The sequence below is a fragment of the Panthera onca genome, chromosome A1, assembly GCF_046562875.1.
Source record: "Panthera onca isolate mPanOnc1 chromosome A1, mPanOnc1 haplotype 2, whole genome shotgun sequence".
In the NCBI taxonomy this organism is placed as follows: Eukaryota; Metazoa; Chordata; class Mammalia; order Carnivora; family Felidae; genus Panthera; species Panthera onca.
The window spans coordinates 141,340,037-141,355,195 of record NC_138339.1 but is presented as its reverse complement, the minus strand read 5'-3'; the positions used below and the strand labels follow the sequence as shown (position 1 = coordinate 141,355,195).

General features: G+C 39.0%; 1 protein-coding gene across 1 annotated transcript in view; it reads left to right on the top strand.

The window, feature by feature from the left end:
- Positions 1–15,159, top strand: part of HSD17B4 (hydroxysteroid 17-beta dehydrogenase 4) — an 85,290-nt gene that overhangs the window by 44,728 nt on the left and 25,403 nt on the right. Inside the window, exons 16-17 of the mRNA XM_060636300.3 lie at positions 2,969–3,072; positions 5,980–6,045. Coding sequence (XP_060492283.1) covers positions 2,969–3,072; positions 5,980–6,045 — 170 coding nt within the window. The remainder of the gene's footprint in view (positions 1–2,968; positions 3,073–5,979; positions 6,046–15,159) is intronic.

The following is a 15,159-nucleotide window of genomic DNA, read 5'->3' as shown; positions in this document are numbered from 1 at the left end:
CAACCATCACTGGATAATTAGTATTGTAGATACTCTTGTCTTTGTTCGCTCTTTGGAACTTGGAACGTATTTGGCTCTCAATCATTTTCATGAATGGTGGTTAAGTTCTTAATGTTGTGCATTCAAGCCTCTTGAACTCAAATGTGGTTTAAACACCACAGCCATATTTTATTTGCAGTGGGAAAAAAAGGTTATAGTAGTTTAGTAAAGGTTGACATACTAGTAATTAAACATCAGCTCAAGAAACATTGCTTAAAATTTATTTATTCTGACGTTTAAGAAGAAATAGATATTGAGGCACCTGGGTGCTCAGTTGGTTAAGCATCTGTTTGACTCTTGATTTCAGCTCAGGTCATGATCTCATGGTTTGTGAGATCGAGCACCACATTAGGCTCTGTGCTGACAACAGAGTCTGCTTGGTTCTCTTTGCCTCTCCCTCTGCCCCTCCCCTGCTCATGCTCACTCTCTCTCTCTCTCTCTCTCTCTCAAAATAGATAAATAAACTTAAAAAAATAAAAAAAAAAGAAGAAATAGATCTTTATTGTCAAAAATTTTGGAAATAAATTAGAGTGGGAAATTTGATATTGTCTGATAGTTGGAATATAGGCTTCATCATCTTTGTTCTAAATACACGGAAGGTCATACTGTATATGCTGTGTAGGAACTTGCCTTGTTTTTACTACATAATATGTTGAGAACATTTTTGATGCTCTTAAATATTCTCCTACTACATTATTTCTGTCAGCTCATAGTATTTCATAGCATGTCTGTTTTTTTCCTCTTCCTGTCTTTCTTTTCTTCTTCTTCCTTCTCCCCTTTCTGTTTTAGATTTTTATTTTTTTATTTAAAAAAATTTTTTTTAATGTTTATTTATTTTAGAGACAGAGAGAGCACAAGTGGGGTCAGGGCAGAGAGAGAGGGAGACAGAATCTGAAACAGGCTCCAGGCTCTGAGTTGTCAGCACAGAGCCCGACACAGGGTTCAAACCCTGTGTCCATGGGGTCATGATCTCATGACCTAAGCTGAAATTGGACACTCAACTGACTGAGCCACCCAGATGCCCCATGTTTTAGATTTTTGTGTTTGTTTGTCATTCCAGAAGTTGGCCAACATTTGGCTGCAACTATCCTAGTTTTCTTTTTTCTTTTTTTTATTATTATTTTTAAAGTTTATTTTGAGAGAGAGAGAGTATCAGAGTTGGGGGAAAGGCAGAGAGAGATCAAGAGAGAGAGAGAGAGAGAGAGAGAGAGAGAATCCCATGCAGGATCCACGTTGTCAGTGCAGAGCCTGACATGGGGCTCAATCCCACAAACTGTGAGATCATGACCCAAGCCAAAATTTAGAGTCAGGCGCTTAACCAACTGAGCTACCCAGGCACTCCTCTCCCAGTTTTCTTTTACTCTTCTTCCTGAGCTTCCAGACATGTGACATACCTCAGAACAAAGTTTCTGCAGTAACCTTAACTTTCGTTTTTACTATTTTCTCTTGACCCACTCCATTTAGTTAACTACAGCTTGATATTGGGTAATAATGTATTAGAATTTATACGCAAAGTGCGAATGAAATCAGATATCCAATTTCCTGCATAATACAGTTAAAAATCTTATTTTAATACAAATTGCCATGACCTTCCTTATTTTTTGTTATAATTAGATTTTTTTCTTTTGTGTGCAGTTCAAAGTCATATTTCTAATTTTCTAGAGCTGGAGATAGAGTTCTCACACCCTCACTAGGAAGTTAGTAGAAAGAGGGACAGCTGTCCTACATTCATTCATTATTTGCTTACTCATTCACTAACTCGTATCATTTATTCATTACTCATTAATTTAAAAAAATTTTTTTTTAATTAGTTTTCTTTATTTTTGAGAGGCAGAGAGAGACAGAGTGCGTGTGAGGGAGGGGCAGAGAGAGAGGGAGACAACAGAATCCGAAGGAGGCTCCAGGCTCTGAGCTGTCAGCACGGAGCCCGACGCGGGACCCAAACTCATGAACTGTGAGATCAAGACCTGAGCCGAAGTCACTTGCTCAACCGACTGAGCCACCCAGGCGCCCCTCATTACTCATTAATTTAATAAATATTGGTTAGGTGCTTTTTCTGTCCCAGGTACCATTCTGATTGCTAGGAATATAATGGTGAGCAAGACCCATGATTCTGTCCTCCTGAAGCTTATACCTTGATCTTCACTTCTTCTTTTGTATTTCAGGTTCTTTTTTTTTTTTCAAGTATTTTTTTTTAAATTTTAGATTTATTTATTTATTTTGAGAGAAAGAGAGATAGAGAAAGAGAAAGAAAGTGAGAGCAGGGGAGGGGCAGAGAGAGAGGGAGAGGGCGAATTACAAGCAGGTTCCACACTGTCAGCACAGAGCCTGATTGTGGGGCTTGAACTCAGGAACTGTGAGATCGTGACCTTAGTGGAAATCAAGAGTCGGATGCTTAACCAGCTGAGCCACCCAGGCGCCCCTCTTTTTTTTTTTTTTTTTTTTTTTTTTTTTTAGTGTGTGTGTGTTTGTTTGTTTATTTTGAGACAGAGAGTTCGAGCAGGGGAGGGGCGTCTGAGCCACCCAGGAACCCCTCCAGGCTCTTTTTGAGTCCTTTGGCAGAATGTTGGAATGTTTGAGAGTGTTGGATACCTGCACTGTGTAGTGGGATTTTGTGAAATGTTTGAGATGGAGAGAGTTAAGATAGGATAGGCAGTTGGGGAGGTTGAAGAAGAGGAGAGAGAAACTGCTGTTTCACAGTCAAGAGAGGGTATGTGAAGGTCCTCTTCACTCTGCCTTCTAGAGACCGGTAGTGAAGAAATTGAAAGATGCTTTATAAACCAAACTTGGGCATCTTTAAGTTATCAGACCTTCTAGTGACTACTTTTTGTTTTTGAAACTTTTAAAGGAATTGCTGATCATGTCGTGGTTAACTGGTTATGTCTTTCGATAATAACTTCCTTTATTTTTTCTTTCATTTGCTTTTCAGTCTATTCTTATTTTGAGAAGGAACTTATATGTTACAATCAGTTCTCTCTCTTCCTCGTTGGCTCTGGAGGCATTGGGGGAAAACGGACGTCAGACAAAGTCAAGGTAGGCTATTATAAGCTTTATAAGCAAAATATATGGGTATGTAAGTATCCATATAAGCAAAATATATGGGTATGTAAGTATCTGTATGTATATTTTGAACTTATCATATTACCATAGGTGTGATTTAACAGAGTAGATCCTCAGTAATTCACACTTCTTTGAATCAGAGTATCTTTGAATTAATTGAAAGAGCTACGTATGTTTGCATATTTTAATATATAACACGTATTTGTAGAGGAGTCTGGCTGACATAAGTGTAATGTATCTGAGATAATTATGGGAATGTTTTTACTTTCTTCTACAGACTTTGCATCACCCAGAAGTCTTTAGGAAAACCTAACACATGCGAGTGATCCTTGTGTAAAATAAAATCTTTATTCATTAAATGACTTAAGGACTTGTCTTGTGTAAGATGATTCTAGTTACTCTTTAGTTCTCAAATTCTACCTAAAAACATTTTTTTTTCTAAAAATATTTTATAACTTGGACATTCCTTTTCATTTAACCTGGCCTTTACTTCTGATTTATTTGAGGTAATGAGATTATAATGTCGTAAATATTCTGGATAAATGAAGTACGCTTAAAGCAGTATGGACAAACTGCTTCTGGAACGATGGTGTGAGGAGTCCCCTGGACCCTCTCCCCATTGAGTCAGCCATAACATCATAATGGATGAAAGTTAAAACAAAAAGAAAACCATTTAAAGTGTCTGGAGATTGTCCTCAGGGCATATAGCAAATTAGGAAATATTTATTCAAGGAAGTCTTTATCTTGGTAAGACCATTGAGAATCTGTGGCATTTGAGCCACGGCTATTCTCCTTTTTCCCTCATCGCTGGGCTCAGCATAATGGCAGTTCCACTCTAGGCATGTGTAGCCCAAGCACAGGATCCCTTGTCCCTGCTCCCAGAGCAGGCTGTCCTCCCAGCAAGAGCAGGTCACCAGATTTTCTTATGCTTCCCACAGCCCCCAGCTTGTGTTGTTGAAGCTCTGTTCCAGGTAGAAGTGGCTAAGAGTTATAGCATTCTCGTTCTCTACCCGGCCTCCACATGTAGAGTGGAAACTCTGCTCCACACATGGTAGGCTGAGAAGACTGAAGGACCCAATCCCTCTTGCCCCCACTTGCCCACAGGGTGAGGAAAGCTGAGGAGGCCAGAAGCTATTACCCCTGCCCAGCACAACTTCTTGTAGAGTGAGGATGTCACTTGGAGATGAGTGGGCCACTATCCTTGCCCCTACTTCTACTGCAGTGGAGGAGAGGTTTCACCCAGGCACTGAGGCAGCCTGTAATAATAGAGATCTCTGAAGCTCATCCCAAGGAATAGAGTAGTTGAAAGTTCAAAGGTAAGGGTGCCCACAGATATTAAGTTACTTTAGATTAACAACCAAGAGGAACCTTGTAGCTCCATGAGAACAATAAGCTAACAACCAGCCCAGCTAGAAGTTTTCTAGAGAGAACCGTGGAAAGAGAGAGCTAAGAAGAGCCCTCATGGGATCATGACAAAAACTGGCCTGACTTTAATTGGATCAGACTGTAGAGTGATTTATGCCCCAGGGCATTATTGAAAGTAATAGAGCAATCATCTGGCGATTAGTGGAGCCTAACGGTTGGGTATGATACCAAATGAGGCAGACACTTGAGCAGAGAGATCAGGGAGAGAGAGTCACAGAGAACCCTGGGAAACCCACTGTTATCCCTGGGTAACTGACTGTGTTCTTGCCCAAGGCTATACCTCTGAGGAGCCACACCAGAAGTTGCTCACTATTGGGGAAATAGACTTAGCTGAAATAATCTAGCCAAGGCACCACACAAATAAACAAATTAACAATAACCACAAGCCTGTCACAGGGAAAGGAGGTCAATATCCTGAGTTGTGTAATAGGTTATCTAAAATGTCTAGTCATCAACAAAAAATTACAAGACATGCAAGAAACAGGAGCACATGACCTGGAAAGAAATGACAGGAAAATAAGACCAGAACAAAACAGGCAATAGAAACTGCCTTTGAGAGGACTTGGTAGACAAAGACTTCAAAGCAGCTCTTCTAAATGTGTTCACAGAACCAAAGGAAAGCACGCTTAAAGAAGTAAAGTACGATGACAGTGACTCATCAAGTAGAGAAAATCAACAAATAGAAATTATGTTGAAGAACCAAATAGAAGTTTTGGAGCTGAGATTACAATAAGGGAAATGAAGAATTTTCTAGAGCACTCAATAGTAGATTTTAACTGGCAGAAAAAAGAATCAAAAAGCCTGAAGATCTTTCTCTCTGTCTGTCTGTCTGTCTGTCTTTCTATCTATCTATCTATCTCCAGAGACAAAAAAAGATGAAAAGAAAAAGAAGTCTTAGTGAAATGTGGGGTACCTTAAGTATAGCGAGATGCATGTAATGGAAAGACCAGAAGGAGAGGAGAGAGAGAGAGAAATAGAAAAAATAATTGAAGGAATGATGGTTTTGATGAAGAACATTAATCTACACATGCAAGAATCTGAACCAACTCCAAATAGGATATAGATGCAAAGAGACCCGCACTGTTAGTAAAAAGTACATTTAAAGATTAAATCAATGTAGGTGTGAATTGTTTGTTTAGTTCTTATAGTTATTATCACCTTTTGCACTGGGAAAAGGGTCTTTACCTCTTTCTCCTTGGTGGCCCAGGGAATGGATCTGGTTGTATAATTCCTTTCGTTAAACAGGGTCATTTCAGGGAAATCACAGCATAGATGAGGCTAACAGTTATGAGATTTTAAATGTTATCTCCTGAACAGAAATTATTTTTAAAAACATTTTCTCTAACTTGCAGATTTTGTTATACTGAAACATGGTTGTTCATCAAATACTAATCTGAGTAAAGAGAGTACCAATTACTTTGTTAGTATTTAACCTGTGATGTTTTTTGGTTTCAGGAAGCTGTAGCCGTGCCTAATAGACCTCCTGATGCTGTACTTACAGATGTCACCTCACTTAATCAGGTGAGATTGTGTTTTTTGAAAAGCGATAAAGCCACCTGACTGCTGGCTTTTGAATATATAACTCTGATATCCTATAGTTTTGTGAGTCCAAACGTAGGGCTTTGTCCTTGAACATGATAAAGATTAAGGGTATATTTCCATAGTTGTAATCTGGTCTTTCTACATTTTTGCTCATCAGATTTTTTTCTCCACCATAAATCAAAAGAAAATATAGAAAGACTTTTCACATGTCACCTCAGGAAGCATCCTGCTTTGCTGGGCAGTGCTTAAAGACACTGCCTAACTTAGTAGTGAAGAATTTCATTCAACCCCTAGTGAGCAGGAGGAGAAGAATTAAAAGGCAAATTTTGGTCACCCTTTCCTCTTTCAGGAAAGAAAGTTGAGCTACATTGCTTGGAAACAGATTATTATTATTATTTTTTAAATTCTTTTTTAATGTTTGTTTATTTTTGAGAGAGAGAGAGAGAGAGAGGGAGGGAGAGAGAATGAGAGAATGAGTAGGGGAGGGGCACAGAGAAAGGGAGACTGAGAATCTGAAGCAGGCTCCAGGTTCTGAGCTGTCAGCACAGAGCCTGATGTGGGGCTCAAACTCACAGACTGTGGGATTGAGACCTGAGTCAAAGTCAGACCCTTAACCGACTGAGCCACCCAGGCACCCCAGAAACAGATTATTTTATGCCAGCTTTAGTGGATAGGCAAAATAAAGCATCTTAGGAGGGGTAGGTGATTTAATGTCTTTTTTTGGGCATAAATAATTTGTTTTCTGATGGAGGAGATAAAATGCCCTATCAGTTGACAAATTTTTTGAGCATGCAGATATTTATTTAAGAAACAGAAGGTAACCATAAAGATGAGAAAAGCCACTTTGTGTTTGAGAGTCCCCAAAGATTCTTCCCCACAGTGGCCAGAGGAGTAACCATGCAGATACAGAACGAAAACATAAAGCTTTGAAGATACACTGTGAGGGAGCTACTGTAATGACAGCAAATTATTTATAAAGTATATGTGGTTTTTGATACTAACTTTGATATGCTTGATATGAGAACTTATGCAGGATTTCTGTTTGCTGGCAAATAGAAATATAATTTCACGAGCCAGAAAGAATTAAGATTGGTACATATTTAATTATATTTTTCTCCTGTGCTTGTATAACCAGGTGACGGAAAGGAGAACACTTTTTTCCAGAGATTAGTTTTTGCCTCTAAATGTTTTTCCCATCCCTGTTTCTTATCAGTTTCTTATGCGTGCACTCATATTTGTGTTTAATTAAAGTTTCATAGTGAAATTAATTTTATTAAGGCACTAGAAAGAACAGAAAAGGACTTCGTGGTTTCATGGTTCACGAAACCCCACAGTGCTCCCTTATTATTCTGGAGTTACTGAAATGATGAAAGGTATCTGCTGTAGATAAGAAAAGCTGAATAGTTTGCAAGGCTTGAATTTCTACACACAGTAAGTAGAGAGACTTTTTTTTCTTTTCCTCTTTTTCAGAGTAGAACTTTACGTTTATTTTCAGCAGAGTTCTCTTTTGCTGTGTGACAAAGGGAAGTTTTTAAGTTAGCAAATTTTTTTTTATTAAAAATTTTTTTTTTTTTTTTTTAATTTTTTTTTCAACATTTTTTATTTATTTTTGGGACAGAGAGAGACAGAGCATGAACGGGGGAGGGGCAGAGAGAGAGGGAGACACAGAATCGGAAACAGGCTCCAGGCTCCGAGCCATCAGCCCAGAGCCTGACGCGGGGCTCGAACTCACGGACCGCGAGATCGTGACCTGGCTGAAGTCGGACGCTTAACCGACTGCGCCACCCAGGCGCCCCCAAATTTTTTTTTTTTAACATTTATTTATTATAGAGAGACAGAGAGCATGAACATGGAGGAGCAGAGAGAGGAGGAGACACAGAATCTGAAGGAGGCTCCAGGCTCTGAGCTGTTAGCGCAGAGCGTGACGCAAGGCTAGAACTCATGAACTGCAAGATCATGACCTGAGCCAAAGTTGGACTCCTAACCGACTGAGCCACCCGGGTGACCCTAGTTAACAAATATTTTTTGTATAAATAACGGGCACCTGTCATTTGACAGAGCATTTTAGTCTCATGTGGTCATTTGAAAATCTCACGAGGGGCACCTGGGTGGCTCAGTCAGTTGAGTGTCTGACTTTGGCTCAGGTCATGATCTCACGGTTCATGAGTTCGAGCCCCACATCAGGCTCTGTGTTGACAGCTTGGAGCCTGGAGCCTGCTTTGGATTCTGTGTCTTGCTCTCTCTCTGCCCCTCCCCTGCTCATGCTCTGTCTCTCTCTGTCTCAAAAATAAATAAAACATTAAGAAAAATTAAAAAAAAAACAAAAAGAAAATCTCACAAAAGCCACCGTTTGTTCAAAAACCATTTTTCATTAAACTTTGCATAAATTTCAGGGCGTTATGGGCTGTTTTAAACTGAATCTGAGCTATATAGGAGACATAGATCAAGTGGAAAAACTGATGTGTCATCAAGGAGCTGAAAGACACTCAAATACTCAAGATGTAAATGTCAAAATAACTAGGGCACCTCTTCCAAACTGTGAGTGATTAAACACGGGCTTTGAATTGCTGAGCAAGTGCTGTGGACATTCACAGTGGGGATACTCACAGGGAATGATGTTCAGCAGGCTTTGGTAGGAAAGATGGAACTTAGCTGAACCAAAATGGCGTGTAGATACTCTCTGTTTACCAGAGACGTAGGGCTTGCAGTTTGGCCGGAAAGAGGATAAGACGTCATGATAGCTGACTGTAAGAGAAGAGAAGAGCATGATGGCGTAGAAAGAGTAAAAACTGGAGCAGCCACATGACAGAGAAGTGGGAGATGGTCATGGATGGGCAGATCTTGAATGAGTGGAAATAAGGAAAAAATTACGCTGTTACAGTGTCAACTGTATGATAGGTTTTAAATTAAGTCAGTAACTTTTCAATCACTGAGGAAGCAGGCAACCGTAGTTTTAGTTGTACTGAGATCACTTCTGGGGTGGTCTGTTTATCATGTCCTTAGGGGAATTTCTTCATCTTCAAACTTAGGAAGTTGTAAGTGTCCTTTGAGTGTTTTATAATTAATAAATAAAAAATTCATCCTTAGTAATCTAGAAAGGCCAAAGAATAAATAGATATTAGATGTCAGGCTTTACAGTTGGGGGAAGAATGAAAACAAGTATCTCTAGTTTCCCAGATAGTTATTTTATACCATTTATTCCAACAGGATTTTAGCTACTCTCATTTTTTTAAATTAATTAATTCATTTTGAGAGAGAGAGAGCAAGCGGGGAAGAGGCAGCGAGAGGGAGAGACAGAATCCTGGAGTGGGGCTCGAACTCACAAACAGTGAGATCATTCGCTGAGCCAAGATCGATAGTTGGGTGCTCAACCAGTTGAGCCACTCAGGTGCCCCACTACTGTCATTATTAAATAAAGTTAGTCTTTGGCATATTAGTTATATCATCCATTAAAATATTTTTTATTACATTACGAGGTGTATTATAAGTACTACTTTTTTTTTTTTTTTTTTTTTTTAATGACTGTGGATTGACTGGGTGTTCCTTCTGCCTTAGCTTGTGTAGCTATTCTCAGATGGTGGCTGGGTAGGGCTGGGAGGCCAAAGATACCATCTTTGCTAAGTTTAGGGGCTTCTTGCTGACTTTTGGCTGGAGTGCCTCTAAACTTCTCCACAAGGCCTCTTTCTTCATGTGATGTCTCCTCTTCCAGGGCCTTTCTGTATGGTCCTCAAGGGGACTGACCTGTGTTTAGATTTCTGGAGCTCTTTTCTGTGTAGCTTCTTCTTCAGTACGTACAGATTCTAGCTGCATAGACTCCTGGAACTCTGATCTCTATCTCTTTAACTCACTGAGACTGTTTTGCTGTGTTTGGATTTCCTTTCTTGCCCCACAGTCTGAAAAGTGCTGTCAGAGAGCTGTGGCTCTTGTTTGTGTCTCTTCTATCAAGTCTTAATCTCAAACTGCTTACTGTGTAACATCTAAGAGCAGTGCCTCCCTCTCTGCCTTAAAATTTTTTTGCTAGTTGTTGGCAGTAGAAGAGTACTCTCTCATGGCCAGAAGTAGAAATCATAAACCTTTTCCTATGCCCTTGGTACAAACCTTTTATGGTTTTTACCATAAAATAGTAGTTTCTCATTTTCTCACTTGTTACCATATGGTTTTTCAGTATTTATTGTTGTCTCTGTTTTTTACTTGTTTCCTGTATTACAGTTAAAGAGCCTATTTTATTTTCTTGTTTCTCTCTCCTTTATTCTCATCTTTTGATATGCATTAATTTTACTTTTTCGGAGCATTTAACATTTGTATATTCTTTGTGTATTCTCTTCCCCATCTTCATTTTAGTGTTAGATTTGCGACTGATTGTATCAGTCCTTTTGCCAAACCTTCTCCCAACACCTCCTGGTTGGATAAAGCCCCACCTGTGGTGGGTGCCCCAAGAAGCGCTCATGTATATAGTGTTTCTTTGGTTCCTGTGTATTTAAAACTATTTTTCTATACCCTGCATACTTGAAGAACAACTTGGCTGGATATGAAATCTTGAATTTCTTAAAAATGGTGCTCCATGGACCTTGCTTTGAATGTGGCTTTTGAACACTCTGATGACAGTCTTTTTTATCTTTCTCCAGGTTTCTTGGTCTTTATTCTTTAGGCCCTTAGAGTTGTTCTTTATCTTTTTTCTTTACCTTTAAAGTCAAGTAGTTTTACTAGGCTGGGTCTCAGTGTTGCCCATTCCTGGCCATTGACCCTATGTCACTAGTGGGCCTTTTTAATAGGTATATTTAGATAGTAAAATTTTTTTAATGTTTATTTTATTTTATTTTATTTTTTATTTTTGAGAGAGAGAGAGAAACAGAGACAGAGTTCAAGCAGGGGAATGGCAGAGAAAGAGGGAGACACAGAATCTGAAGCAGGCTCCAGGCTCTGAGTTGTCAGCACAGCTGACAATCTCGTGAATCACGAGATCACAACCTGAGCCGAAGTCAGATGCTTAACAGACTGAGCCACCCAGTCGCCCCTAGGATTATAATTTTAAATAGTAGTTCTCATTCATTTTTCTGTTTTTCTTCTTCAAATACTTAAGTTATATATGCATTGGATCTTTTTTCTGTCTTATTTTAGCCACTTCGTGGCTTTTTTTTTTTTTTTTTTTTTTACTTCTTTCTTGGTTTTGTTTCATTGTTTTTTTTTTTCTCTCTTTCTTTTCTTTTTTTTTTTTTAAGTTTATTTATTTGTTTTGAGAGACAGAGAGCACAAGGAGCAGGGGAGAGGCAGAGAGAGAGGAAGAGAGAAAATCCCAAGCAGGCTTCATGTTGTCAGTGCAGAACCTGATGTGGGGCTCAATCTCGTGAACCGTGAGATCATGATCTGAGCTGAGATAAAGAGTTGGACACTTAACCAGCTGAGCCCCTCAGGTGCCCCTCTTGGTCTCATTTCTGTTCTCTTGTTTTTTTTTTTTTCCCTTCCTTTCTTCTGTGCCCCTTATTAAATTTTTATTTGAATATGTTTTCCTCGGGGCGCCTGGGTGGCTCAGTCGGTTAAGCGGCCGACTTCGGCTCAGGTCATGATCTCACGGTCCGTGAGTTCGAGCCCCGCATCGGGCTCTGTGCTGACAGCTCAGAGCCTGGAGCCTGTTTCAGATTCTGTGTCTCCCTCTCTCTGACCTTCACCCGTTCATGATCTGTCTCTCCCTGTCTCAAAAATAAATAAACGTTAAAAAAAAAAAAATTAAAAAAAAAGAAAAAGAAAAAAAATGAATATGTTTTCCTCTAGGCATTTTATAATTCAGTCTTCATTTCTGATAGGATTTCCCCCCCCCTTCCTTTTCTTTCTAGAGTTTAATTATATCTTATTTCATTCCTTCATGTTTGTTGTCTGTTGATGTTGTTCTTAGTTTTTGAATTTTAAATTCATGGTGTTTCTTTCGTATCCCCAAATGCTTGAATGTTGTGTTACAGTTTTGTTCTGTTTGGTAGTTGGTTGTTTGGGGAGATTTCATTTATGGTAATGTTTTGGTTCTTGTTTCCTCTTTTAGTCTTAGAGTAGCTTCATATAGATGGAGATTACTTAAATGTATGCAGTTTGAGAGGAAGATTGGTAGTTTGTGATGGTTTACATGATTCTCTCATTATGAAATTCAAGATTGCCCTCTTCTGTCAGTGTGGCAAAGTGCATTTTTTTTTAGAGATGGCTTTTTGGAGTGGGACATTGTCGGGAGCTGTTTTATTCAAAACATTTTTTTAGTTCTCTTTATCTTAAATTTCCTCTCTTCTTTTTTCCTACATTATCCAGTCTTCAAAAGGGACATTGTTTTTTTTTAACCCTCTTCTCCCTTAGAAATGTGGCCAGTCTGGACTGCGACCTGGAGGCTGATACATTCTTAATTCTTCTCTTTGTAGTCAGTGCTCTTATCTTCGGGGATTCTTCTCAGTACTTTTTCCTCTTAAGGTGGTCTTTCTAGAAGTGACTTTTCTTTTCTTCCTCTCTCTTCCATGCACTGTTTCCGCGCTCCCCTCTCTACCCACACCACTCTACAGTAGCTTGGAGAGGGTGCGGGAGATCGGTGTTCATTTTTGTGTTTATAGCAATTTGAAGTGGGCAGTATTCTCTGTCTTTTGGTTATACTGTAGGCTTGGGATCTGTGTCATTTTATTCCTTTTGTTGATTGTAACCTTTTTTTGGAGCATGTGAGGATTTGAGAAGCACAAGTTCCTGATTTCTTTTATTTAGCATTTAGTTTAACTTAAAGATACAACTTTTAAAAATAAAATTAAGGACTACTATACTCATATGTAGAAGATACTCCCGCTGACATGTAATACACGGGCAAGGTAATTTATAGCTGATTTTCTAAGTTCTGTGTATATGTGTTTGCAAGTTTTAATGACTTTTCTATCGAGGCAGAGATGTAACAAAAGAAGCTTTTAACTCTCCTTCTGAAACTTAAAATATGAATGTCCCTCAAGATATTCAGAAAGTAAGCCTTGAACACAGTGTTCCTTATTATTTGGAGAATGGTTATTTTGCTTTATGATTGAATTTCGTCAAACCTCCAATTACTTGACTTTAGTCATGTCTCATGATGGCTCTTTTTTTGTCTTTGCTTTCTCTGCCATCTGTAGGAAGCAATGCTATCATTGAAAGAATATGAAAATTCTCAGGGCGCCTGGATGGCTCAGTCGGTTAAGTGTCTCACTTCAACTTAGGTCATGATCTCGTGGTTCATGAGTTAAAGCCCCGCATCAGGCTCTGTGCTGACAGCTTGGAGCCTGGAGCCTGCTTCAAATTCTGGGTCTTCCCCTCTCTCTGCCCCTACCCCACTCACGCTCTCTCTCTCTCTTTCTCAAAAATAAATAAACATTAAAGAAAAAAAGAAAGAATATGAAAATTCTCATATTCCTTTAAGATTTCTTTAGGAGAATTGGTTTTTGTTTTTGTTTTTGTTTTTTTTTCCATTTATAGGAATGATCTCTGTGGGATAAGAATACTGGTACTAATCTTAAAACTTGGCTGTTCTACTTTTGTGCACTACAACTGCAGTAGGTGACTGACATTAGCCTCCTGGAACTGTCTCAAGTGACCTCAAGGAGAAATCAAAACCAGCAAGAACTGGGGAACCGGTTAAACAGAGACATGGAAGCAATATTTTTAAACAATCAGATATATAGAAACCTAATATATTTTTTTTAAGTTTATTTACTTATTTTGAGAGAGGGACAGAGCGAGCAGGGGAGGGCCAGAGAGAGAGGGAGACAAAGCGGGCTCCACACCCAGCAGGGCTCGAACTCAAAAACTGCAAGATCATGACCTGAGCCAAAATCAGGAGTCGGTCACTTAATTGATTGAGCCACCCAGGCGCCCTGAAACCTAATGTATTAAGATGACCTAAGGGTCTTTCTTGTGTCTCTGTGGAAATCAGAAAACCTTAGTTTTGACATTCATAACACATATACCTTGTGACGCGCAAGTATTTGGAGAACTGCTTGCAAGCACACCTTCTCCCTTCCCCTGTAGCTGATGCGCTGCAGAGCAGAGCAGTTCTTCTGGGCAAATGGAAAGACTTTCCCAGGCTGGCATCCTCAGTAAGGCAATGAATAAAGCGTTTATTTACCTACCTACTTTGAGGTCGGCTTTCTTTCCGTCGACATACTGTTGCTAATATCTTTTAAAATAAGAACAATAGCTCACATTTATTGAGGTATTAATATTTATCATGGGTAATGCTTTCTGAAAGGTTTATCAGGTGAGCAAATTGAAGCTTGGGGTGATAAGGAAACTCGGCCATTAAAGGCAGAGCTGGTATCAAAGCCCATGGTCTATCATGTGTTGAACAGTTTGCCTTTCAGACTCTGAAATGTATTTTTGCTTTCATTTGTATGCAACATAGTGATGTATATTTGCCTAGTATTTTCATTGTTTGTAAAGAGCTTTTCAAATATTGTCATTTAATCCTCCAACATATTATGTGGAATCTTGTAAGTCACCGCTGTAAGATAATTGTTGATCTGATTTAGTTATTCTTAGAAGGTAGTAGAAAGGTAATAATATTCGGCAATTGAGAAAATGAATAATTGATACAACTATTATATGTGGTGATGAAGAAGAGAAAGAGCTTATTAAAATTGTACAAAGCATATTAAAAAAGAAATGACATTTTCCTATGCATTATAGAAAATGTTGTTTTCTATTAATAAAATCTATTTAAAAAGAATAATCAATAATTAAAAAACCCAGTAATTAAGAAAGTCAGATATGCTGAAATGATTAGTCTTTTTTTTTTAATTTTTAAAAAAAATTTATTTATTTTTGAGAGAGAGAGACACAGAGTGTGAGCAGGGGAGGGGCAGAGAGAGAGGGAGACACAGAATCTGAAGCAGGCTCCAGGCTCTGAGCTGTCAGCACAGAGCCTGACTTGGGGCTCAAACTCCCAAGCCGTGAGATCATGGCCTGAGCTGAAGTCAGCCGCCCAACCCACTGAGCCACCCAGGTGCCCCTGACATGATTAGTCTTTATGCAACATTTAGGTAGTCTTGGAAAGTCTAACATTGCAATCTATGAGAACAGGGAGAAGTATTGAGGCAGCACAAGAGGATCAAA